This window comes from Cololabis saira, chromosome 2 (genome assembly GCF_033807715.1).
Source record: "Cololabis saira isolate AMF1-May2022 chromosome 2, fColSai1.1, whole genome shotgun sequence".
Lineage (NCBI taxonomy): Eukaryota > Metazoa > Chordata > Actinopteri > Beloniformes > Belonidae > Cololabis > Cololabis saira.
Genome location: NC_084588.1, coordinates 49,390,869 through 49,416,868, shown reverse-complemented (window position 1 = coordinate 49,416,868; position 26,000 = coordinate 49,390,869). Strand labels below are relative to the sequence as shown.

The 26,000-nt window shown below is 40.8% G+C and overlaps 1 protein-coding gene across 1 annotated transcript in view; it reads left to right on the top strand.

The window, feature by feature from the left end:
• Positions 1-20,701, top strand: part of slc7a10a (solute carrier family 7 member 10a) — a 37,441-nt gene extending 16,740 nt beyond the window's left edge. The window contains exons 4-11 of the mRNA XM_061746804.1: positions 9,333-9,458; positions 11,464-11,617; positions 11,720-11,843; positions 13,032-13,135; positions 13,251-13,347; positions 13,453-13,602; positions 17,440-17,617; positions 18,563-20,701. Coding sequence (XP_061602788.1) covers positions 9,333-9,458; positions 11,464-11,617; positions 11,720-11,843; positions 13,032-13,135; positions 13,251-13,347; positions 13,453-13,602; positions 17,440-17,617; positions 18,563-18,660 — 1,031 coding nt within the window. The 3' untranslated portion in view covers positions 18,661-20,701. The remainder of the gene's footprint in view (positions 1-9,332; positions 9,459-11,463; positions 11,618-11,719; positions 11,844-13,031; positions 13,136-13,250; positions 13,348-13,452; positions 13,603-17,439; positions 17,618-18,562) is intronic.
• Positions 20,702-26,000: the final 5,299 nt, after the last annotated feature.

Below are 26,000 nucleotides of genomic sequence, written 5' to 3'. Positions count from 1 at the left end.
ATTTTCGTTGACCAAAACGAGAGTAAATGTTCCACCAAAGATCCTTAATGTCCATGTTTTCAGTAGTTTCTCTGGTTTAATGTCCATGTTTTCAGTAGTTTCTCTGGTTTAATGTCCATGTTTTCAGTAGTTTCTCTGGTTTAATGTCCATGTTTTCAGTAGTTTCTCTGGTTTAATGTCCATGTTTTCAGTAGTTTCTCTGGTTTAATGTCCATGTTTTCAGTAGTTTCTCTGGTTTAATGTCCATGTTTTCAGTAGTTTCTCTGGTTTAATGTCCATGTTTTCAGTAGTTTCTCTGGTTTAATGTCCATGTTTTTCAGTAGTTTCTCTGGTTTAATGTCCATGTTTTCAGTAGTTTCTCTGGTTTAGTTCTGCTGGGTGACGTTAGTCCTCAATCCCAGTCGCTGCAGCAGGAATCAGATCCAGAAGATGCAGCTGCAGAGTTAGAGGCTGATGCCGTTAACGCAGAGCTCTAGTTAACGTCAATTAAAAACTAAGTTACAGAGAGAAACGCTGGGATCTGCTCTGGGGGGGAGAAGAAGAAGATCCATCTTTGGATACACTTTCCTACAAAGACGTGGAAAAGAAAACCCAATGTGTCGTTGAAAAAGAAAAAGATGGGGAGAAATGCGGAAAAAGAAATATGTTGTAAACTCAAATTAGAGTCTTCTGTATCTGGAATGAATGTATTCTTGAGTTTATAAGGCAAGGCAAGTTTATGTGTATAGCACAATTCAACACAAGGTAATTCAAAGTGCTTTACATCAACATTAAAAGCAGCAAGACACAATTAAACAGTAAATAACAAATAAAATGATATAAAATGATAAGAAAAGCGGTAAAATAATAAAAAGCACAAGTTGTTAAAAAGTAAGGGCAGTAGAGTCCAGCAGGTACACATGTCATTCTTAAAATGGCAAGAATTACGCTTCTATACAGTCAAAATGTACAAAAACCTGGTCAAATACAGTATTACAAAAGTAATCTGTGCCGATTCGTGCAGTGAATCAAAGTCTATAAGGAAACAATAATATAATAATAATAATGAGATAACCTTGTTTGAATTGTAAAATGGGTTTGGCTAAATACAATCTTTGACTAAAACTAGACTAAAATGGTCCTGGACAATTCTGACTAAAATAAGACTAAAATCTCAGACTTTCAGTCGACTGAAACTTGACACGACTAAAAGGAGAATGAACGTGACCAAAACTAATAAAAACTAAAATGATAGCTGGAGCCAAAGACTAGACTAAAACTAAAATTGAAACAGGCTGACAGAAACAACACTAATCCAGACCCAACGTTGTTTATCGGTGATAAAGAGTTCTTTAAGGCTCATGTTTAACCCTGATTCCGGAGGCAGGATGAATGTTTTCCTGCAGAGTGAAGTCTGAGACGCTCCGAGGACGATCCACCTCCCAGCCCAGGGTTTATGAATGTAAGTCAGCCCAGATATGCACGAGAGCGGCGGGTCATCCATGAGCCGAGTGAAAACCAGACAGGTCCAGTCGTAGGCTGACGCTGGTCTAACAATAGGCACCTTGCAGCGGAGCCCAGTGCACCCTGGGAGACGCTCAGTCGGGCCATTTACTGTCTGTCCAGCACCAAAAACCTCAACATGGAGTCGGTTTACCGGTGTTGACCGGTGTTTACCAGTGTGTTTCCACCTGTCAGACGTTGTATTCACTCAGAGGTGCAGTGTGACCAGTACTCGAGTTGTAAAATAAAATCAGGGGCGATGGTGGATTTTATCATATGGGGACAGATAATTTGTGCTGATTACAAATAATATAATATATTACAAATAAGAGCACTGACCAAAACACCTGCAGAAATACTGCAGGAATGACATAGCAGCAGTTAAATGCAGCCTGTAAGCTTTAAATATCCACTGGGCTTACATCAAATACATCAAAACACAACAATAAAAAACACTTTTCTGAACTTATCAATATGACTCTGTCCTTCACAGGATAAGTAAAATGGATCACTGCAAAAACGCAAAATCTTAACAAGAATATTTGTCTTATTTCTAGTTAAAATGTCACATTTTAGTAAAAAAAATCTCATTACACTTAAAACAAGACTCATCACTGGAAAAACAACAATTTTCACCTGTTTCAAGGAGATTTTCACTTAAAATAAGTAGCAAAATCTGCCAGTGGAGCCAGATTTTTTTGCTTGTAATAAGAAGATAAATCTTGTCCCACTGGCAGATTTTTCTACTTATTTCAAGTGAAAATTTACTTGAAACAGGTGAAAATTGTCAAATAAGTTATTATTCTGGTGTTTTTTTTCTGGTGATGACTCTAAATGTTGAAATAGCAGTAAAACCACATTCATTGATGAAATGACATAAGGGATGGAAAGGAGGGATGGCAGTTTTACAGGGGGATGATTTTGACCGTTTTTATTTCAGGGGGGATGCCATCCCCCCTCATCCCCCCTCAACTCCAGTACTGAGTGTGACCTTCACATATTGCGTAAAACTCACCTTTGAAGTTTGATTTTCATGCATAGGAAGAAAAACAAGACTGGAATGTCAGTTTTTTTTAGTTTTCACTTGTTTCGACCAGTTTCACCCAAAACTAACTAGACCGTCACAATTTGTTGTTTGGAAAACATGCCTCTAAAGTCACAAATGAGTGACGAGCAGTTAACCGGCTCAGAGCAGATATGATCATTAACTGAATCACTGTCTGACCGGAGATCCGGTTCAGGTTTGGCAGGCTTCTCCAGATTCCCAGAACTTAGTAAACTTAATACTGAGCTTAATGTATTTAGTGTTTGACTGAGGGGCTGTTGTCCGTCACTGTTTTTGGTGGAAAACCAGGAACGGGAGATGTAGTTTGGTTTTAGACGAGGCCTCACAGAAACCACCATGAGCTCTCATATTTGTTCTGAACCTGAATTAAATTATCGTCTGTATGAATGCGAGTTAAGCTTTACATAATAAGTCATATCCACCTACATGAGCAAAATTCTTGTCTGTTTTAGCTTCCTCTCCAAGAACAATGGTTCTCTTTATGACATGAAATTATATCTTTCCTTTCCTCTGGCTCTGAAAAAAGAAAAGTTTAGATCAGGGGTCTTTAACCGGGGGTCCTGTAACTTAAGCTTAGCTTTAGGCTATATATATATATATATATATATATATATATATATATATATATATATATATATATATATATATATATATAGATAGATAGATAGATAGATAGATAGATAGATAGATAGATAGATAGATAGATAGATAGATAGATAGATAGATAGATAGATAGATAGATTTATTATAGTACCCTTGGGTAAATTTGGTTCACAGTGAGTGCCTCCTCATACAATCTAAAACCATACACTCAACAACACAGAATAATATAAAGTGACAACAGTGCTTTGGCTAAAAGAACAAAGAACAAGAAGGACGGCCCCAAGATAGGAATCAAAATAAGTTAAAACATCAGTAGAAAAAAAACACTAAAATATTAAAACCAAGCAAAAGGATAAAAAATGTGCCTTTTCATAAAAACAATATAAAGGAAACAATACAAAACATAAATACAAAGTTATGTTGCAGTTCCCTCACTTATTAATGGCACTGATGGCTGCTGGTACAAAGCTATTTTTGTAACGTTTCGTTTTGCAAGCAGGTACCCTGAACCTCCGACCTGATGGGAGCAGCTGAAACTCACATTTAAGAGGGTGGGAGTTGTCTTTTAAAATGGAGCCAGCTATCCTCTGTAACTGTTTAGAATACAGGGTTTCTGGATGAAGCTGAGACTCTCCAATCAGCTTGCTCGACCATTTCACAATTTGGTTTAAACAGTTTTTGTTTTTAAGGGACGCATTTCCAAACCATGAAGCAAGACAGAAAGATAAATATATATATATATATGATTGAGAAAACTCCATTAACAGGCGATAATAATCTACTTTTGACAATAACTATTTAGTCTACAACTCTGCATAAATGATTCCCATGACGTGAGTCATGTGACTAATGTCAACTTTAGAGCAGAAAAACGAGCTAGCTAGCTGTTTAAGAAAAAAACATTCGTTGCCAAATTGACTTCATATTTAACTAGTTAGACCTGATGGATAAATTAGTGACAATAACGAAGCCTAAATCTGGAGATTGTAACGTTACAGCTCGGCCTAACGTTACTCCTTCCACGTCTGACGAGGCCAAAGTTTCATCAACCGTAAACACATGTAGCTAATAACCCAGTCAGGAATTGGTTCATAAGGTGATATAAGCAGAATAAAACACATTTAAAAGTTATTAGAAGCCAGGCTTAAAACTTGACACATTAAAAAAAAAGGATAGGAAAATAAAGGAAAATAAGAATTCCAAGCGGGGGTCCCTGCTCTGTTTTTCTCTCATCCCTGGGCTAAAAAAGGTTGAAGACTCCTGGTTTAGATCAGAATGGGGTTTGAGTTTTTCATCATTTCTTGACTCAGTCTCAGGGTTTGTGGCGTTAGATGGACGAGGATCAGTGGAGGTTTTTCCCGTCCAGCTCAGCGACTCCACATCCTGCACCGGTTGTTTCTGGGGTTCAAGTCCCCGATAAATCTGCCCTGAGTTTTGATCAGAACCCATTAGGGACTAAAAGCAGCAATTAGTTTAGTATTCTGGTGCTGAGACGGCCCTCAAAGCGGACACAGATTTACCTGCACTGGCACATTCAGAGCCCTGGCACCTCCTTCCTGTCAGGGGAACAGAGAGGAAACGGGGGGGGGGGTTCGTAGGAACACAAGAACGGAAACGCATGTAGCACCCCGACAGTAACGGCCCATAAAACACAGCCGTGCGGAGCAGGAAAGGCTGTGCCCAGCGCCGCCACAACTACTGCCAACTATTCACGTGTTTGTGTATTTATTTGTGCGTGAATGTGTGTGTGTGTGTGTGTGTGTGTGTGTGTGTGTGTGTGTGTGTGTGTGTGTGTGTGTGTGTGTGTGTGTGTGTGTGTGTGTGTGTGTGTGTGTGTGTGTGTCGCTGCCAGCGGAAGCACATTTCAGTAGTGGGAGGGAAACCTTCCTCTGGTGATGGATGACCCGCGACCCGCAGGCCTGAACACACGGCTGAGTGGCTCCTCAGGGCTGTTTACGTCCAAGTCTGAGCTCGGAGAGGAGAAAACAAGGAGTAAAGTTGTGAATGAACACACTAAAGTGTTGCAGAAACTCAAGCGACTATAAAAACACAGCGTCTTGGCCGTGTTACAGAAGCGTATCCGGTTGTCCTGGACCTGGGCCTGGGGTTTGAGGAGCTGCCGGACTGAAGGACTGAAGGGAGACGTCTGACGACGTCTGGGATGATAAACAAGGATATACGATGAATGCAAATGTACAACCAACAACCGAGGAACATTCAGCCGGTTTCCTCTGAGGAAGGTTGAAAAAGGCAGGCGAGACACATCAATCAATCAAAATGAAAATTGTACAAGTTAGGCTGCTTTCAGACCTGTGGCCCGTTTGTTTTGTTCCGATTCAGGGGCTAAATCGATACAGTTGCTCCATTTTTCGTTTGTGGTGTTTGTGTTCACAAGGCAACCGTCTGTAGCGGTTCAAAGCTGTTAACAAATGCCAAAAAAAACAAAAAAACAAATGCCATGAACCAACTGTTTCCTCTTCCGTTCCCCGGGAAAAACAAAAATTATTATACATAAAGTTATATAAAGTTATAAAGCCCCTTTAACAGAGATGTGCTACCGCAGCGCAAGAGCAGACCGCTATGCCGCAGAGATCGGCGGCGCGTGAGAGGGCGCCTGCCGCGGCGTTTGCACCGTGCCTGCCTGCTTGAATTGAACTTTTTTACTTTTTACTTTTTTAATTTCACCGCTGTGACGACATCTCGGCACGTCCAATAGGAGAGAAGGGAGAAGAGAGAAAGTTGTGTCCAATAGGAGAGAAGGTGGTGGAGGCTGCGCCGACTCTGCCCCCTACCCGGCGGTGTGCGTGGCGCAAACTGCGCTCTATGTGAAAGCAGCTTATGAGTGAGTTGTGTCGGTTGCTGTGTGGATTATGTTCTCACTGCAAACGAACCGCTCCAGGTCTGGACTGGTAGCGAGCCGAGACCCTAACACTAACCTCTCCTAGGAGATCTCGGCTCGTCTGTTTTGTGCCGCATCCGTTCGTGATTGCTGTGTTCACATAAACCAAACTAACCGATCTTTAGGGGGAAACGCTCCCTGTTTCGGAACAACTGCTCCAAACGGGACAGAGGTGAAAGCACCCTTAAAATATTAAAACAGGGCTAAACTCCCCCACATACACACAACATCATAAGTCAAAGTCAAAGTCATCTTTATTGTCAATTTTTTTGTCGATTCTCATATTAATTCCTAAAAATCGATTCCTATGTCTAAAGATCGATTTTTCATTATTAAATTTTTGTCCGGTGAACTTTAATCCAGGTCGTCACGTATCAAACAATGAACACAGCGTCTAAGAGCAGCGGCAGAGTTAACAAAGAGCCGGTTTTGAGAACTCCTGAAAGGTTTAAATCTCGTCTCTGGTTCCAGTTCGGGTTCAGAAACGACGGGGAGAGACTTGAGCTGGACAAAAGCAAAGAGATCTGCAAGACATGCCAAACGGAAGTGAAGTATTGCAGTAAAACAACCGAGATCTCCGGTCCAAGCCGTCAAAAAACATCTTTAATAATCGATATCGGATCGAATCAAATCGTGATTCTGAATCTTATGAATCGGAATGGAATCGATTCTTGACATTTTAATTGATCCCGGGGCCCTAGCAAAGATCAGACTTCTCCTTCATGCATAATCACAGCAGAAGTGGCTGACATGTAAGTTGAGCAGCCAGGACTTTCTTTTACGCTTCAAACTTCAGGAAAAGCGTGTAAATACATTCGTGTGGCGGGTCTTTTTTCTTCTTAGTCCAGCAGCTCCGCCGGGCGGTTCATGCTTTACTGAGAAGCGTTTGGATGGAGGACAGCTGTAGAGCCGCTTGGCCGAGCGCGTTGGAACCGGGCCAGGCCTTGTTATGATGGAATTCACCCGCACGCAGAACCCAGGGTCAACGCCAAGGTCAGCGCTGGCCACGGAGGGAGAGCAGCGTTGGTGAAGACTCGCACGCTCGTATATTCACAGAAATACACTGTATTCAGCTGGGAAATGGAAGCACCAAGCGTGAAGAAGCTCCATGTGTCGTGTGAATCTGCTGATAATCAAACATCAACACGACATGAAACTTTGAAGAAGAATCTGCAGTTTTTCTGCCTCATATTTGAGTGTAAAACATTGATGAGCCCGACCCAGCTGTGTGTTCTGACTTCATTAGATGATGTCTGTCGGCTTCACGGAGGCTAAACTGCACCGTCCGACGTGTTGCTCTTTCCTGCCTCGGATGCTTCATCGCTCTCGACTTCTGCCAGGGATTTGTTATGTAATCCTGACAACGGGCTTGTGACGGTTCTCATGAGATATTCAATTATTGTGAGTCAAAGTAGCAAGAAGTGTAGCAGCAGCAGTCGTGAGGAGGAGGAGGAGGAGGAAGAGGAGGAGGAGGAGGAGGAGGAGGAAGGAATGGCCAAACATGGGCGGACGCCAGCAACTCCAGTTGCCTCCGCTCAGTCGGCAGCAACATTTTTCTACATAAAAAGCTCCGTGCTGCAGGATTTCTCCTCGTGTCACTTGCAGACTTATGGCACTTTTCCACTAGAACCTACTCGACTCTCCTCCACTCGGTTTGGTTCCTTCCCACTAGGGGTCTAACGTGCCGTGTAGATACTTTTTCCGTATCTATTCTGCCAGACGTCTGAGTCAGGATGTGACATCAGAGAAAGAGCGACTCGCGGCTTCTTGTTCATTTTATTCCAGCAGCAACGGCAGCAGAAGTCTGTTTGGTGATCCAACTCTGAGCTGCAGATGTTCATAAACCTGGTGCTGAGGAGAGAATTAAAAAGATCTAGACGGAGATAAGGAACGACCAGATCTACCAGGAGCTCTGTCTCTTCATAGCTGCTCACGGCTCCAGCTGCAGCCGAGACAAACTAAAAACATTAAAAAGCTTCTCTCTCTCTCATTTTTTAACTTGGTATCAAACACAAGCCACAGACCCAGCAGCACATCTATCATCTCCTCCAGGTTCTACATCTTTAGTGTTGTCTTCTTTGTTTAGATACACAATCAAATACGTCACAGCAGCTTCTCCAACCTCCTACTTCTGCTCCAGGTGCTGATTGTAGTGGAAAAGAAACCAGGCTGAGTTCAGTAGAGCGGAGTAGGTGTTGGTGGAAAAGTGCCATTAGACCTTTGAGTTGCAAACACAGCGGTTTTCTACAGGTTGTGAATGAACTGCAGTGTTTACAACCACCTGAACCTCAGCGGACACAACGTTGACGTCCTGCAGACGTAGTCAGGACTTCAAGGAGCAGCTTTTCTTTCCGGGGCGGCTGACTCTGCTCTCGTTCATAATATCATCTATTCTTCCTGCAAAACCTCATATCCAACGTTTGAAAGTCTTAGTGACATAATATTTAATGGCCAAAGAGCAAAACAACACTGAACAGATATTCTCATCTTACTCTCATTGTTTCTAATTAGACTCTTATTAAGTATCCGAGTGTGAACACGTCTGCTTTCTGACAGCAGCTTCAATTTTTTTTCAATTCAATTTTATTTAAATAGCGTTTATTACAACAGAAGTTGTCTCCAGGATCTTTCCAGAGACCAGAACTATTACACTACTGCAACTACCAGCACTGCATATTCAATGGTCCAGCAGTGTGTTTATATTTATTTATTTATTTATTGCATTGTCGACTCTGTTTTTCTGTTTGTCTTCCTCTTTTTAAATGTCATAAGCTGTTTGACAACTGATTTTCCCCAAAGGGGACAATAAAGGTTTCAATCAATAGATTGAAATCAATCAGAACATAAACCCCCGAGCAATTATTACATAAACATGAACAGTGGCAGGTAAAAGCTCCCCTAGTGGGAGATAAACCTGAGCTTCAAGTCACGTGCTTTCTGATCTGTTCTTTATGAGCAAACTGGAAGAAAACTGATACCCTAGAAGTTACTTTGGGAGTTTAATACATCAATATTGACATGTTCATGGAAAGAAACTGGTGTTTGGGGATCGGTTGTAGCTGAAGGACCTGAGTGGGGCTCAGTAAAGGAGATCAGAGCCTCAGGTGTTAGTGGCAGGGAAGGTCCAGATCTTAACTGTTTACCAAGAAAATGCCAACAGTTCTGGGGGTTGAGGAGTTTAACTGGTGGATCAGACCTCAGACCAACTTCAACTTGATGCTCAACATGAAACCCGTATTTATACTCTGATTTAAATCATTCTGCATGTGTGCGTGTGTGCAGTGTTCCTGACGTGGGTGAACTGCTCCAGCGTGCGCTGGGCCACCAGGATCCAGGACATCTTCACCGTAGGGAAACTGCTGGCTCTGGCGCTCATCATCGTGGTGGGACTGTTCCAGATCATCCGAGGTAAACACTCGTCACAAACCGGGGAAGGAGAGGAAGAACGGAGATTAGAAACATGATAAAACCACAAAACCACACTGTTGAAGTACGGAAGAGTATCAGGGCCATGCAGGAGAACAAATATTTGAGAGGGGAAGATTGTTTTTTATTGTGCACTTTGAGAAAAAAGTCGAAATGTCGAGAAAAAAGTCGAAATGTTGAGATGAATGTTGAAATACAATTTCAAGAATAAGGTCGAAATTTCGTGAATAAAGTCAAAATTTCAAGAATAAAGTTGAAATAGCGACTGACAGCTCTGCAGCAGCAGCTGTAACTAACTAACTAACTTACATCCTTGGAACGTTAAGGGTACGATTCTGAACTTATGCAACTGCATTTGTGTGATATGTGTTTCAAATCAATATCGTAAAGCCAATTCTTGTATTCTGAACCAACATTTCCACTTTTCTCTCGACATTTCGACTTTTTTCTCGAAGTGCATAATGAAAAAAAAATCTTTTATATTTTTCTCCTGCCTGGCCCTGATACTCTTCCGTAGTTGAAGTAACAAACACTGGAATGTATGAAATACATTTCACAGATTAGAAGCTGAGGATACAAATGTGAGTCTTGGTGCAGAAAAAAGTAACCCATTCAGGTATTTTCTTTATTTTATCTCTCTTTTCTCTCCCATCACATGGTTACAGGAGGAGCCGCATTCCATTTCACTGTTACCAAATAGATCTAGCGACTTCTTACTTTTCAGACACTTTTAGTTACTTTATTACATTTGTGAGCCAACAGTATTTTTCTGTACCAAACAATGAGTCTCTGTAGCAGGGGTAGCAGGGGAGGGAACAAACCCTCTCTGGCTGAAGAGCAGCGGCGGCGCCGCTATTAAAGCGTGTCCCATGCGAGCGAGCTTCAGTGACAAAATCAATTCCATTGCTTCATTTTCTATTGGACTGTCCTAACTGGCCGCGAGTTTAACGGTTTCAGTGTGGACAGAGAGCGTCCGATGTCACGCAGCTCAACGTGATAGTCAGACGCTCTCATGCAGTTACACGGTGTACACGGATCTTAAAGCCTGATTTACGGTTCTGCGTTAAATCGACGCGTACCCTATGCTGTACGCCGCGGAACCATAAATCAGCCTTTAGTTCCCTGACCGGTCACCTCGTCTTCACACTAATTCACACAGGAAGATTTAATTGAATTCTAAACAGGTACACCACAGTTATTTACTCCGATTGCTAATCATTTCATTTCTTATGTGACAAGACAAATGAATCATGTTAACTGTAAAGAAATCACAACACTGAATGTTCACAAATGACAACTTTATTGTTTAAAAAATAAAAGAACATAAGTTGTATATAAATAACATTTATGCACTATTGCTGGCTCAAGGAAGGACCGTGCGTCTTCTGAAGGTGTTGTTGAAGCTTCAGGTGCTTGGAAGATCTGAAACCATAAACAGAAATAAATGTATTACGGTAGTAATAGAGCTCCGTAACACGGAGTAACACCGGAGCTAAGCTAAATACGTAGCTCATGCAAAGATCATACTTGTAGACAAATATAAATAACGTAAATTAACGTCACTTACCGCTGACTCGTGTGCAGTTGCCGGGTCCGTGCTGTTGGAACTGAGCCTTTTATGAGGGTAAGTGTTGATGCAAAACCTCATTTTTACTATCGCTCGTTGCTCAAACAGCCACACGATTCACCTCTTCTAAACAATGGCTGAAGCTCCAGCCGGCAGAGTTAGTTGTGGGCGTGGTTTCAGCAGCGGAGGCCGACCTATGGAAATCTGCTCCCGTCGTTACATAACGATTTGGTTGCTTTCCACCTTCTCTGTGTTGGCAGGCTGAGGGGAGACCACTTTATATATGTTAAAGCAAGAAAAAACCTGTTTTTCAGAATAGGTCCCCTTTAATGTGAATACAAACTTCCAAAGGCCCGTTCTCATGGTAGATTCCAGCTGGTGAGAGTTTGATCAGCCCTGCCTGTCTCCCCCTGTGTCCAGGTCACTACGAGGCCCTGGCGCCCAGCGCCGCCTTCGAGTTCCGCCAGGACCCGTCCGTGGGCCAGATCGCGCTGGCCTTCCTGCAGGCCTCCTTCGCCTACAGCGGCTGGAACTTCCTCAACTACGTCACGGAGGAGGTGGTGGAGCCACGCAAGTACGACGCTGAAGGAAACATCGTGTTCCTCACCATCAATCATCTACACTAACAGCTGAATCACTCCTGTATCTTTGTTTTCGTGGTTTCTCCTGGGATCAGGAACCTGCCGCGAGCCATCTACATCTCCATCCCTCTGGTGACGCTGGTCTACACCTTCACCAACATCGCTTATTTCTCCTCCATGACCCCCGAGGAGCTGCTGGCGTCTAACGCCGTGGCCGTGGTGAGCAGATCTCCGTCCTGGTGAACTTATGTCCCCTAATATCCTACTAATGATTCTACTAATGACAGCTGGAATCAAACTGTGAAGCTGGAGACACCGACACCAGCCGTGTGTAGCTGCAGTCTTGTTAAAAGTATGCAGTCTGTTTTAAATATACATATATATATATATATATATATATATATATATATATATATGTATATATATATATATATATATATATATATATATATATATATATATATATATATATACAGAGCTGTCTGGGAGATTTGCGAGGCCCTGTGCGAAATGGCCGGGGGGGGCCCCGAAATTTTTGGGTTTTTCGGGTCGGATCGGGTGTCTTTATGCGCAATTCTTCTCTCCAATTAACAAAATACTGGATACCTTCCCCTGCCTCATCATCATCATCTCTTGCCTCGACGCGGGGCCCCGCGGCTGCTTGAGACCCGGTCCGATCGGCGATTTTTGTAAAAAATTTATCAAACGAGCCTTTCAGAGAGGCATTAAACTCTTACATTTTCTTTAGTTTTTTTCTTTTTTCATCCCCTGATGGAAATTTCCTGAATCTGTCTCGTTCTCTCAACATTGTGTGACAGTTTGTTCCAACTCCACCGTCTGGATCAGAGCAGCTTGTGTCTGCGCTTGGTCTGATCATTTGTATTGAACAACAGACACGCGCATCATTGCACATATATTTATTGATATGCACAGACTAGAATACATTTAGGTCTGTAATGGAACGTGAGTGTTGATACTTATAAGGAAAAGAAGGAAAAAAAACGGAAAAAAATCCAAGGAAAAAAAAAAGGCCCATAACGCGAGGCCCTTGGGGCGCGAGACCCCGTGCGGTCGCACGGTTCGCACACCCCTTGCGGCGGCCCTGGATATATATACATATGTTTGTATTGTTAAATTCACCAAATAAATGAAAAGAAATTACAGAATCACTCATGTGTCCGTCCTGCGGTAGCCAGCTCTTCTTCTCTGAATCTCCGTTGCCGTGGTTACCACCTGGCAGTTGATCCAGCGCAATGACATTAAAGTTATCAGGCAATTTGACCAAACTTGTTTTTTAGGTGTAGGTTATAACTTTTAACCTACACAAGTATATACATGTGTGTATGTGTACGGTATGTGAAGTATATGAAGTCAGTAAAATGATCCATTGTTTGTTTCTGTGTTCAGACGTTCGGGGAGAAGCTGCTGGGGTGGTTTTCCTGGGTGATGCCGATCTCTGTGGCGCTGTCCACCTTCGGAGGGATTAATGGATATTTGTTCACTTCCTCCAGGTACGACCGCTGCATCCCGTATATCACACCTCCATTTAAATGTCCTGGTACCATTGACCAGCGATTCCTTACGTTTATTCGTAAGCCTTTAAATAAAATGTACTTTTGTGTGCAGGTTGTGTTTTTCGGGGGCCAGAGAAGGTCACCTGCCGTATCTGCTGGCCATGATCCACCTGAAGAACTGCACCCCCATCCCGGCCCTGCTGGTCTGTGTAAGTGTCAGTTCTAGATACGCCGTTACCAAGGAGACGAGAGCTGGATGCTGTTTACATCCCAGTTTGGTCCTGAACTCACCGTCCGTCCTGTCCGTCCCACAGTGCAGCGCCACGATATTCATCCTGTGTATCGGGGAGACTCACAACCTGATCAACTACGTGTCCTTCATCAACTACCTGTCGTACGGCGTGACCATCGCCGGCCTGCTCTACCTCCGGAAGACCAGGCCCAACCTGGTCCGACCCATCAAGGTACCGCCGCCGCTCTGACTCTGGTGGGTTTCCTTACAATACCTGAACATCTGCCCTTAAAACACGACTCCAGATGTGTTCCAGGGATCCAATGGCTCCATCATGCCAGTAGGGAGGGGCGGTATGGACTAAAAAATGTATCACGATCATTTCTGGCATTTATCCCGATAACGATAAAAATGACGATAAAAAAATACCAATTCAACTCCACCTTTTTAACTATAAATCTATCTCCACATTCAGTCTTTGGAGCCAAATCACTGCTCTAAAAGATACTAAATACTACTAAACTACAACAATTAAATTGAATTAATAAAAACCAATTAAATGAGTTACACCTGTACTGCAAAACTGGAATGACTCGGGACAGGAATTTATCCTTTTTTCTTTTTTTCTTTCAGGCTCATTTCTTTCTTTCTTTCTTTCTTTCTTTCTTTCTTTCTTTCTTTCTTTCTTTCTTTCTTTCTTTCTTTCTTTCTTTCTTTCTTACTTTCTTTCTTTCTTTCTTTCTTTCTTTCTTTCTTTCTTTCTTTCAGGCTCATTTCTTTCTTTCTTTCTTTCTTTCTTTCTGTCTTTCAGGCTCATTTCTTTCTTTCTTTCTTTCTTTCAGGCTCATTTCTTTCTTTCTTTCTTTCTTTCTTTCTTTCTTTCTGTCTTTCAGGCTCATTTCTTTCTTTCTTTCTTTCTTTCAGGCTCATTTCTTTCTTTCTTTCTTTCTTTCTTTCTTTCTTTCTTTCTTTCTGTCTTTCAGGCTCATTTCTTTCTTTCTTTCTTTCAGGCTCATTTCTTTCTTTCTTTCTTTCAGGCTCATTTCTTTCTTTCTTTCTTTCTTTCTTTCAGGCTCATTTCTTTCTTTCTTTCAGGCTCATTTCTTTCTTTCTTTCTTTCTTTCAGGCTCATTTCTTTCTTTCTTTCAGGCTCATTTCTTTCTTTCTTTCTTTCTTTCAGGCTCATTCCTTCCTTCCTCCCTTCCTTCCTTCCTTCCTTCCTTCCTTCCTTCCTTCCTTCCTTCCTTCCTTCCTTCCTTCCTTCCTTCCTTCCTTCCTTCACGTACGTTGTGCGTGGATTTAACGCAGAACCATAAATCCGCTTTACACAAAAACATTTATTGTTTTTACCGCGAGATGAATAATTCTTACCGTGGGGAATTTTTTGGACAGTTTATCGTGAACGGTAAAATATCGCCCATCCCTACATGCCAGTAGCACACGAAAAACTATTTAATGGAGTAAAACATAAACAATAAAAATGCAGAGGTGTATAATCCAGGTGCCATAAAGTAAAAGTCCTGTCCAGCAGTTGTTCCAACCCTCTGAAGAATCACGTGAAGACAAGGCTACAGCAATTTCTGCTGTTTGCAGAATGGGAATTGGTTGTTTTTTGCAGAGGTGTTTAATCCAGATGCCATAAAGTAAAAACCCTGCTGTGTTTCTGGATCAGCCTGTACATTTAGAACAGGTATTTTCACTAAAAACCTACCATTTACCTGCAGAGGAGCTGATTTAGTGACCGGTTGGAACAACTGCTGGACAGGATTTTTACTTTATGGCACCTGGATTATTATACACCTCTAAAAATCTTACAGACAACAATCGCACATAAAGTCAGAACTGACAAATCAGAGTTTAAAGGGAGGCTTTGGCCACCGTTGAACATTTAAACCAGTATATTGTTAATCTTTACATGAATTTTGTTCATTATTTACAATATATTTATTCCAGAAGTGAATCTTTATGGTCATTGTTTTCCTGGAGGCTCAGCGGGGGGTTGAGTCCCTGCCAGCTGTACGTATTAAATGTTAAGCTTATTAAATGTTAAGCGTATTAAAATGTTTGTTTTACTTGTCAGCAGGGTCGGCCTCAAAAATCAACACTTTTAATTTGAAAGCAGTGGAGGAAAAACACACCTCAGCTTCATCTAGGAGGAGGTCTGAGGTGTTTGAGCTTCAGCAAGCTGCTTCTTGCAGCGGCATGGAGGAGTATTTTAGGAGTATTTTAGGCCTCCGTCTAGTAAAACATTCTGTATGTAGAGCAACTGTGAAGCTTGATGAACATGATATGTTGTCCTCTTCACACCAGCAGGTGTCATCAGGTCGTTACCACATCAGCAATTCTAACTGTTTAATTTGTTAATTCCAGTTGTTTTAGAATTGATGTTTTGGCGCCCCCTACTGGTCTAACAATCAACTACATGTGAAGGTTTTCAGGAATACTAGATGGATGGATGGATGGATGGATGGATGGATGGATGGATGGATGGATGGATGGATGGATGGATGGATGGATGGATGGATGGATGGATGGATGGATGGATGGATGGATGGATGGATGGATGGATGGATGGATGGATGGATGGATGGATGGATGGATGGATGGATGGATGGATGGATGGAGGAATGTAGGGCATCCAGTAGCTGAAAAAAACAGACTTAACATTCAGACACGCAAACACAAATTACAAACATTTAGGAAGACACTTGTGGAACACACTGCCAACTGAGATAAAAACAACTCAAGATTTTAAGGTTTTTACTAAAAATGTCAAAGACTGGTTGAAGCAAAATCTGAAATGTACGCATTTTTAATCACCTGTAACCGCTAATAGGGTGCTCTCTTGCAAGCTGAGAATTGTAAATAGGATATAGCTTTGCATGTTGAAAATTGAATGTATTTTTGTATTCTTTTTCTCCTTTCTTTCGTTTTCTTTTACTAAAAGCCTAATTAGGGACAGGAGATGGAAACTAGCAATAGCTATACTCTCTGTATGCAGAACATCAGTCACATTGGCTCGTTTGTAATGAGTGAATGTGATCACATGTAAACCTGCATTGTCCCTATTAAATAAAATAAATTAAATTAAAACTTCAGGGGGAGGAGAGACAGTGTAGCTCGGGTGAATAGTGCAAATTACGAGAGATAAATAAATAAATAACAAATAAATGACAAAAAAGAGTGTGGGTGGATGATGGGGCAGGCTGATTTCTGATTTAGATTTGTCTAAAATCGTAACCCATTGATGTCTCAATGATAAATGTCCTGCATACAGAAGTAAAGTGGAGGTTTTTAAACCCAGATCTGTTCATTTCCAGTAAACGCAGCGAGTTCAGTCCAGAAACCGTTGTGTTTGTGCTGTGCAGGTGAGCGTGTGGTGCCCGTCACCTGCCTGCTGCTCTGGGCCGTGCTGGTCCAGGTTATAATAATGATAATAATTATAATAATAATAATAATAATAATAATAATAATAATAATAATAATGATAATAATAATAATAATAATAATAATAATAATAATGATAATAATAATAATAATAATAATTATAATTATAATAATAATAATAATAATAATAATAATAATAATAATGATGATAATTATAATAATGATAATAATAATAATAATAATAATAATAATAATAATAATAATAATAATAATAATAATAAATTAAATTTATAATGCACTTTCCATTCGGAGAATCTCAAAGTGCTACAAGAGAAGAGAAAAAAAAATCATTGATCATAGCTGGCGTATGATTTGCTAAAAAGGTGGGTTTTAAGCCCTCTCTTAAAAGACTCAATTGTCTGTGGTTCTCTCAGGTGGGCGGGGAGGGCGTTCCACAGTTTAGGGGCAACGGAGCAGAAGGCCCGGTCTCCCATTGTGACCAGTTTGGTCTTGGTGGGTTTGAGGAGGTTGTTCTTGTTTGTTGAACGGGTGCGGGTGGGGGGCTGAATATGGATCAGCTCCTTGAGGTAAGGGGGTGCGTTGCTGTGGACGCATTGGTAGGTGAGTAGGGAGATTTTGTATTCTGTCCATTAAGCGTTGTGTTTATGTGTGTGTTCTCCAGGTGAGCATGCTGGTTCCCATCACCTACCTGGTGCTCTGGGCGGTTCTGCTGGGCTTCAGCCTGTACTCCGAGCCGGTGGTGTGCGGCCTGGGCATGGTCATCATGCTGACCGGCGTCCCCGTCTACCTGGTGGGGGTGCAGTGGAAGCAGAAGCCCTCGTGGATCTACAGGCTAGTGGGTGAGTGGCTCCACACTGGGTTTTTTTATTGATCTTTTTAGAAAAAACAACATATAATGATAACATGGATACATATAATCAAAGATACACATTATACATTATACATTGTCCCTTTTTTTTCTTTTTGCTAACACACAAAACCTAACCAGGCCCTCACAAGGGAGGCCTAACTAAGGAACAGAGTCTCTGTACAGTTAAATAATAAATAAACACATGAGTAACAAATGATCAATGGAGAAAAGTAATGGATGAGCAAAAGTGGCATACAGAAAACAAAAACAGTGGTAAATGCAAATGCCTATCACTGATATCCCATTAAAGGGAAATAATGAATAAAAACATAAAATGCAACAAAAATAATAATAAATAAATAAATAAATAAATAAAAGAAAATTAAGGTAAGGGGGATCAGTCTGTGGGTAGAGTCTTCAACGAGTTAAAATAATCTATGAAGGAAGGCCATTTATTAACACATTTAGCTGAGTTGCCTTTTACTGAATATCTCAACTTTTCCAATTTGAAAAAAAACATAACATCACTAAGCCAAAGAGCAATAGACGGAGACTTGGGGGATTTCCATGAAAGTAGGATATGACGTCTTGTAGGGATGGGCGGTATGGACTAAAAAATGTATCACGATAATTTCTGGCATTTATCCCGATAACGATAAAAATGACGATACAAAAAATACCAATTCAACTCCATCTTTTTAAATATAAATCTATCACCACATTCAGTCTTTGGAGCCAAAACACTGCTCTAAAAGATACTAAATGCTACGACGGAGTATTAGGGCCAAACTAAGACAAAAAAAAAAGGAAATTACGAGAATAAAGTCATAATAACATGAGAATAAAGTCGTAAAATTACGAGAATAAAGTCATAATATAACGAGAATAAAGTCGTAATATTTTGAGAATCTTGATGGTGTGTTCTGTGTTGCAGAGAAAGTCACCTACTGGGGCCAGAAGTATTGCTACGTGGTGTTTCCTCAGGAAGACTCTCCGGAGGCCGAACCGCTCAGTGCCAAGGCCACGGACTGATTCAGCCGGGACTCCCTCGTTCCTGTCGCTCCCACACCTCCACTTCTAGGTTCTGTCTCCACGTTGCTTCTGTTGTAAATTGAGATGGATTCGTAAATATTCTTCTACACGTGCCACTGAAATGGAAAGAATTGTACAGTTATTGCTAAAAGCAGAATACGTTTTACAGTGAAGGCTATTGCTTTTATTTGTTGATTTTCTTTCTGTCTTTCCTGCAGATTTTCATATCACTTTGTTGCTAAAACAGAAAACCTGCACCTATTGATCACCTTTGTAACACTTTTTCTCTAAACTGTCATGCTGATGTGCCTTATGTCTGCACTTTTCTGCACTATTTCTGTTTCTCCTGCTGCCTTGACTCGGTTCCTTAACTCCTTTCTCTCAGTATTGTTGCAGAATCTGGGCCTTCTTTTTAATTCACACCCAGCGTTCGTTTCTTGTGTTTGTTGAGTTTAATTCAGCCGTTTCCTGAGAAACGCCACAGGTGCCTAGACGACGACGTCGTCCTTAATATTATTGTTATTATTAATGTTAGAGAAAGAAATGAGATGCGTGATATTCATCGGTGCCAGCGATGTTCAGCGCAGGAGAATCTCGATGAGCTTCATCGGTACGAGACACGAGGGCCGGCGGTTCCTCCGGGTTCTGAAGGTTCTTCCTGAACTCTCTCAAAGATGTTTGTTCAGTTCAGTCACTATTTTTCTCCTGGATCTGCTTGTGTTACGAGTATTTACCGTTAAGATGTCATCAGATGACATCAGCAGAATACTGACAGATGTGTGACGTCACTTACCGCCGGCTTCTCCTGGATCAGCTGACTGAGCCGCTGATGATGTCACGCCGTACTGATTCTGTTAATATGTGCAATAATAATTAGCCCCTAAAGTATAACGGCCAGACGTACGTCAGTACAGCCGCAGCGCTGCTACCTTTGAGAATAGATGAAGTAACGGTCCGAGTGATGATGTTGGTGACATTGTGTATTTTACTATGGCCGAGACCCGCCATTGCTGAAAATAAAGTAACGCTGCAAACAGAAACAAACGCCGCTGCAAATAAAATAAACGCTTAGCAAATAAAATAAACGCTGCAAACAAATAGAAACGCCGCTGCAAATAAAAGAAACGCTGAAAATATAAAGAAACCCCGCTGCAAATAAAATAAAAAACGACGCAAATAAAAAAGCCACAACGGAAGTGAATTACCGGGGACTGTTTTTGCCGATGCACCGTTGGTTTTATGTGAGAAGTGTTGTTGTTTTTGTTGTTTTTATCATTAATAATAATAATGCTAAGAATAATCTAAAGCGTGGGTAACAATAGTTATTTGGATGAATGTGAAGTTGAAACTGTGTGTGGTGGTCAGGGACTTCTCCTCTCACGTAAAAAACACAGGTGACGTGACATCAGCAAAAATAGTCCCCGGTAATTCACTTCCGTTGTGGCTTTTTTATTTGCGTCGTTTTTTTTATTTGCAGCGGTGTTTCTTTATATTTGCAGCGTTTCTTTTATTTGCAGCGTTTCTTTTTATTTGCAGTGTTTCCTTAATTTGCAGCGGCGTTTGTTTCTGTTTGCAGTGTTACTTTTATTTTCAGTAATGGCGGGTCTCGGCCACCGTAGTATTTGGTTTATTCTGGGAAAAAGAACAAAAGCACTAGTTTATTAGATATTTACGTTGTGAATAAAAGAGAAGATGAAGGTTTCTCAGATGTTTTATCAGCATATAAATGCTGGGAAGTTTGTGCACATTGAATTCACAACATATGACTCGTTGCCCTCCGTCCAGTTCGCTCTGCCACCTGTAAATACTGTGTAAAGAAAACCAACTGTTACAAATGTGCTGGGGACTCCTGCAGAGATCACATTCCTCAGATGTGTCGATACCTTTACATGCTGTATAATTGATGGGTGTGATTCCGTATTTTGTAAAAGACTGAAATTGTACAATAATAACAACATAATTGCACATTAAATATAGCAACTTCTAAGAATAAGGGTGTTTATGATGATTACTGATTACTGTCATTGAGGTCGAGTGTTATCTGTGTTCAGTACTCGAGTTGTAAAAAAAAAAAAATCAGGGGGGATGGTGGATTTTATCATATAAATATATATATATATATTTATCACCCGAGAGTCATCCAAGGTACTGTATTTTCCGCACCATAAGGCGCACCTAAAAGCCTTCAATTCTTTCAAAAGCTGACCATGCGCCTTATAATCCGGTGCGCCTTATATGTGGCTCAATATTGAGCAAAGGCTCTGTGTGTATTGTTGAAATGTCTTGCGACCTTTGACCGTTTATTGTTAGACAGTTTTTCCCCACAAATTAGGCATACTGGTAGGCCACTCTCATCAGAGTTAAATGCAAATTAATCTTCCAAGGCATCAGGCATCAATGTTCGATTTTCTTCAGATATTTTTCTTTTCTTACATTTCTCCATACTTGGCCTTGCTGGGGTTGAAAGTCGCAACGAATGGATGGTGTTTTGGCGGGTGTACCGGCTTTTGCGAGTATGACATTTATTTTGAGCGACGAAAAACAATAAAATATATTTATTCTAATATGTCAAGATCAAAATAATCTTCCAATTTAGAACTAAAATATTAAAGAACTAACACAAATAAAATACACTTCAATTAAATACTTCGTTTTTTGTTTTTTTTTGTAATTTATTTTCCCAAGCCACTCGTAGCCGCAGTATGAGGATGAAAGAGGATGAAAGAGCTCCGGAGCTCCGGAGCCGCAGGTTGAGACCCCTGGTCTAATGGATGCATAACTAACCCCAGCCTCTACTGTAGCACCTTATAATGTGGTGCGCCTTATATATGGAAAACGTTTTAAAATATGTCATTAATTGAAGGTGCACCTTATAGTGCGGAAAATACGGTACTCGAAACTCTTCCTGGTGGTGAGCTGTTTGCACAAGACATGGTGCACCTCTCGTAAGCAGATACATACGCCCCCATGTGGCCAAGAGGGGTATTGGTACATAAGGTGCCTTTAATTAATCACATTTAGGGGAAAAAAAGAGAGGAATTGAACATAAGTTTTGAGTTTATTCATCTCAGGCACCATAAAACGATGACTAACAAGCAGAAGGCCGGCAGGTTCTGTCCCCCCCAACAACACGTCAATGGCATTTTTCTTCCAGCAAAAATATACAAATCTAGTATTTCAAAAGCTGTTGTACATTATACAAATTCAGGTTTGCTTCCAAATCAAGCACAAGGAGGAGGAGGGGTGTTATGGGATGCCGTGCATCGTCAGGCTGTCATCGTGATGTCATCGTGATACTTGGTGTGTGTAGCACATAGTAAAGGACGTCTTTACTTTCACGTTCACCAAATGAGACACAGCTCCACTAATTTACGACAGAGTATTAGGGCCAAACTAAGACAAAAAAAATGGAAATTACGAGAATAAAGTCATAATAATATGAGAAAAAAGTTGTAAAATTACGAGAATAAAGTCATGATATTATGAGAATAAAGTCGTAATATTTTGAGAATAGAGTCGTAATATTACGAGAATAAAGTCGTAATATTTTGAGAATAAAGTCGTAATATTACGAGAATAAAGTCGTAATATTTTGAGAATAAAGTCGTAATATTTTGAGAATAAAGTCGTAATACTAAATATATTATAAATATATAAATATAACTTCACAAGATGTTCAATATTCCTCATTTTAACACAGAGACAAGATGCTCTTCCTGTTAGAGTTCTCATAAATTATATTCTAATATTACAACTTTATTCTCATATTATTACGACTTTATTCTCCATAAATTACGACTTTATTCTCGTAATATTACAACTTTATTCTCGTAATATTACTTTATTCTATTACGACTTTATTCTCATAATATTACGACTTTATTCTCGTAATATTACGACTTTATTCTCATAATATTACGACTTTATTCTCGTAATTTCCAATTTTATTTTTTTTGTCTTAGTTTGGCCCTAATACATCGTCGTACTAATCGACTCTCCTCCCCAGAAACAAATATTTACACTTGAATAAGAAAAAGAAAAAGTACATTTCATTTTCCCCTCGTACTCCCTGTCACAATAATCCCAGAGACAAGATTCCTGATGCAGCAGTGAAACCCGGAGGAGCCGGCAGACGGATCTAGATCCCTTTCAGTCCCGTGAAACCACAGCGTTGATCCGAGAAGCAGCCGGGACCCCCACAGCAGCCAGGAAACATCACACACAGCAGCAGAACTATTCAACTCAACATCACATGGAAACAGATATGCTTTAAAGTGCACATGAATAGGTCAAGAAAATGAATCTCAAATGGCACGTCGCACGTGGCAGCAGCTTATTACAGAGCTCGAGGAATGAAGCGCGGGAGGATGGCGATGCAAGATGCAAGCTTTCTCTTCACTGTTCATCAATTTGAGAAAAATAGAGGCTATTCATTGTCCCATCATGAAAACGTCCACAGCATCAGTCTTTCTCTTTTCCTGTCCAAACGAGCCCGAGCCGACACAGATTCAGTCCGGATTATTTAAGTCAGAGGACCGTTTGGGTCCAGGATGCAGGAGGATGGAGTTCTGGGCAGATTTACAGGCAACGTGTTTTGGATTCACGACCTCATTGTTCATCCAAGTTTGGCTTTTTAATTGTTTGTGGTGATAAAACATGAAAAAAGGCCAAAGTAAAAATGAGTGCGTGTATGAAAACTTTGTGAAAAAGCTCTTAATCCTTGTTAAGACGTGTCAAGTATCACAGTAGGATGAATATTCAGAACAACTGGATGAAAGGATGCCACTGCCGCCCCGGGGACAAGAATTAGAGCTCATTCATTAATCCATCAGGACCCGTGGTGTCATACCGCCTTTAAATGTCCTGGAAGGTGCTGAAGGTTCCTATTGCTCCCTATTTCCTCTGTAAGTAAATGGGTCTGAGATCTTAGGGGTTAAAGACGGATCGGGATGGAGTGAAGAATAAAAGGGAGGAAGAAGAAAGCCGTTTCTATTTCTGGTTCTTGAAATACGAGCGTGTCAGTTTCGGGTCTGCAGCAGTGAAACGCTGTGATGTGTTCAGGGGTGTTCCCCCTTGAACCTGAACCGCTACTTGGATGTTAGCTCTTAACAAACGTAGAAAACGGGTGACGTCACGGGTTCATAGAGCAGGTATACGACAGAAGAACCAACCAGCACCGGCTGTAACGTTGCTTCAGTCCTATCTGTATATATGTATATATATACAGTACAGACCAAAAGTTTGGGACACACTTCCCCATTTTTTTGAATGAGAAGGTGTGTCCAAACTTTTGGTCTGTACTGTACATAAGCAATACATCACGACAGGCTGTGGTATACGCTCATTATATCACAGCTGAGGGGCGTTCTTCGGCCCGACGCGGAGCGGAGGGACGTATATGTATATGTCTATAAAGTTATATGTATTGTGAGATTAATCAAACTTCTGAACTAGTTTCTGTCCTTATGAGCCGTCACATGCGTTTGATATACTCAGGGGGTTGACTGGCCTGGTGACTTCCGGGTTTGTCAATGTCCATTGTCCTTTGGACGCATCTGTTCAAAACCCCCACAAAGTTCCTGTTTTTAGTCAGGAAGCCATTTGACCCCTTGACCTTTGTGTTTTTTAAAGATGTCTGTTGCTCTGACATTCTAGATTAGTTCCTCTTGAACTGAAAAGTCACATGTGTGTCTTTGTAACCCCAACGTCTGTACATTGTCTGTCTATTTAACTGCTGACTATCCTTATATGGCCATTTCCTGTCACAGTTTTCTCAATAAAAGCGTCATGCAGAGGGGGAGCCAGCAAGCATTTCGTCGAGAGCCATAGAGAGCCATGTTGCTCTGCAAGGCTCCGACTTTGCTTCCCTTTCTGCAGAAACCACCTTAAAAATCATTCTGACAGTCTCTTGTGTCTTTCCTGGTTATGAATTTATTATGTTGATTAGGGAGCCAACAGTATAATGTCGATAAAGTTTAGACACACTTCCCCATTTGTTTGAATGAGAAGGTGTGTCCAAACCTTTGGTTTGTACTGTATATATACATGTGTATAGATGTGTGTCCAAATTTATAGACATTATACATATAACTTTATAGAGATATACATATACGTCCCTCAGCTGTGATATAATGAGCGTATACCACAGCCTGTTGTGATGTATTGCTTCAGTATATATGTATATACATGTGTACATATACAGTACAGACCAAAAGTTTTGGACACTTCCCCATTTAAGTGAATGAGAAGGTGTGTCCAAACTTTTGGTCTGTACTGTATATGTACATATACATACATGTATATACATGTATATACACAGACATGTATCTGTGTATATACACACATATATATATATATATATATATATATATATATATATATATATATATATATATATATATATATATATATATATATATATATATATATATATATATATATATATATATATATACACACACATACACACACACACATATAATTAAAGCAGACTGGATGACTGATACATTTATCCATAATTACCACCGACAGTCGTCCCTCCTGGTGTACTACTGGTGCCACACATATTGATCTGCCGCCGTTACACAGGTTAGTAATTAAAACACCTTAAGACACGGCAATCGCCTTATTGATTTCCCTTTTTCCCGTTAATGGTTGACAATATCAAAAATACAAAATATCTCCACCTTCTTTCTCAGATGCAGCTATAATATATTAAAAACATCCGTCAATTAGAAACATAAACTCATACAACAGAGTGAGGAAGGGAGATCTCTCCACAGGCTTCGGCGGCTCACAGTAAACAGCGGCGTGTAATGGCTCTGGGCAATGGTGCAAAAGCTGGGGGGGGGCTGTTTTTATTTTTAGTACTGGCCAAAAAGATGTTCAATTATACGGGACAGTTTATATCTCCTGGTATTTGGCTCCTAAACGAGAGATTTAGAACAAAGATACGAGGAATGCTGGTTTTATCAACCTTCTGAAAAGACTGCATATGATCATTTAGTGCAACCAGAACATCAACGGTCCGATATTCTCCCCGGTCCGATATTTTCGTGGATACGATATTCTCCCGGGTCCGATATTCTGGGTTCGATGTTTTCCTGGGTCCCATATTCTCCCGGGTCCGATATTCTGGGTCCGATGTTCTCCTGGGTACGATATTCTCCCGGGTACGATATTCTCCTGGATCCGATATTCTCCTGGGTCCGATATTTTCCCAGATACGATGTTCTCCTGGGTCCGATATTATCCTGGGTCCGATATTCTCCTGGGTACGATATTCTCCCGAGTACGATATTCTGCTGGGTCCGATATTCTCCTAGGTCCGATATCTTACG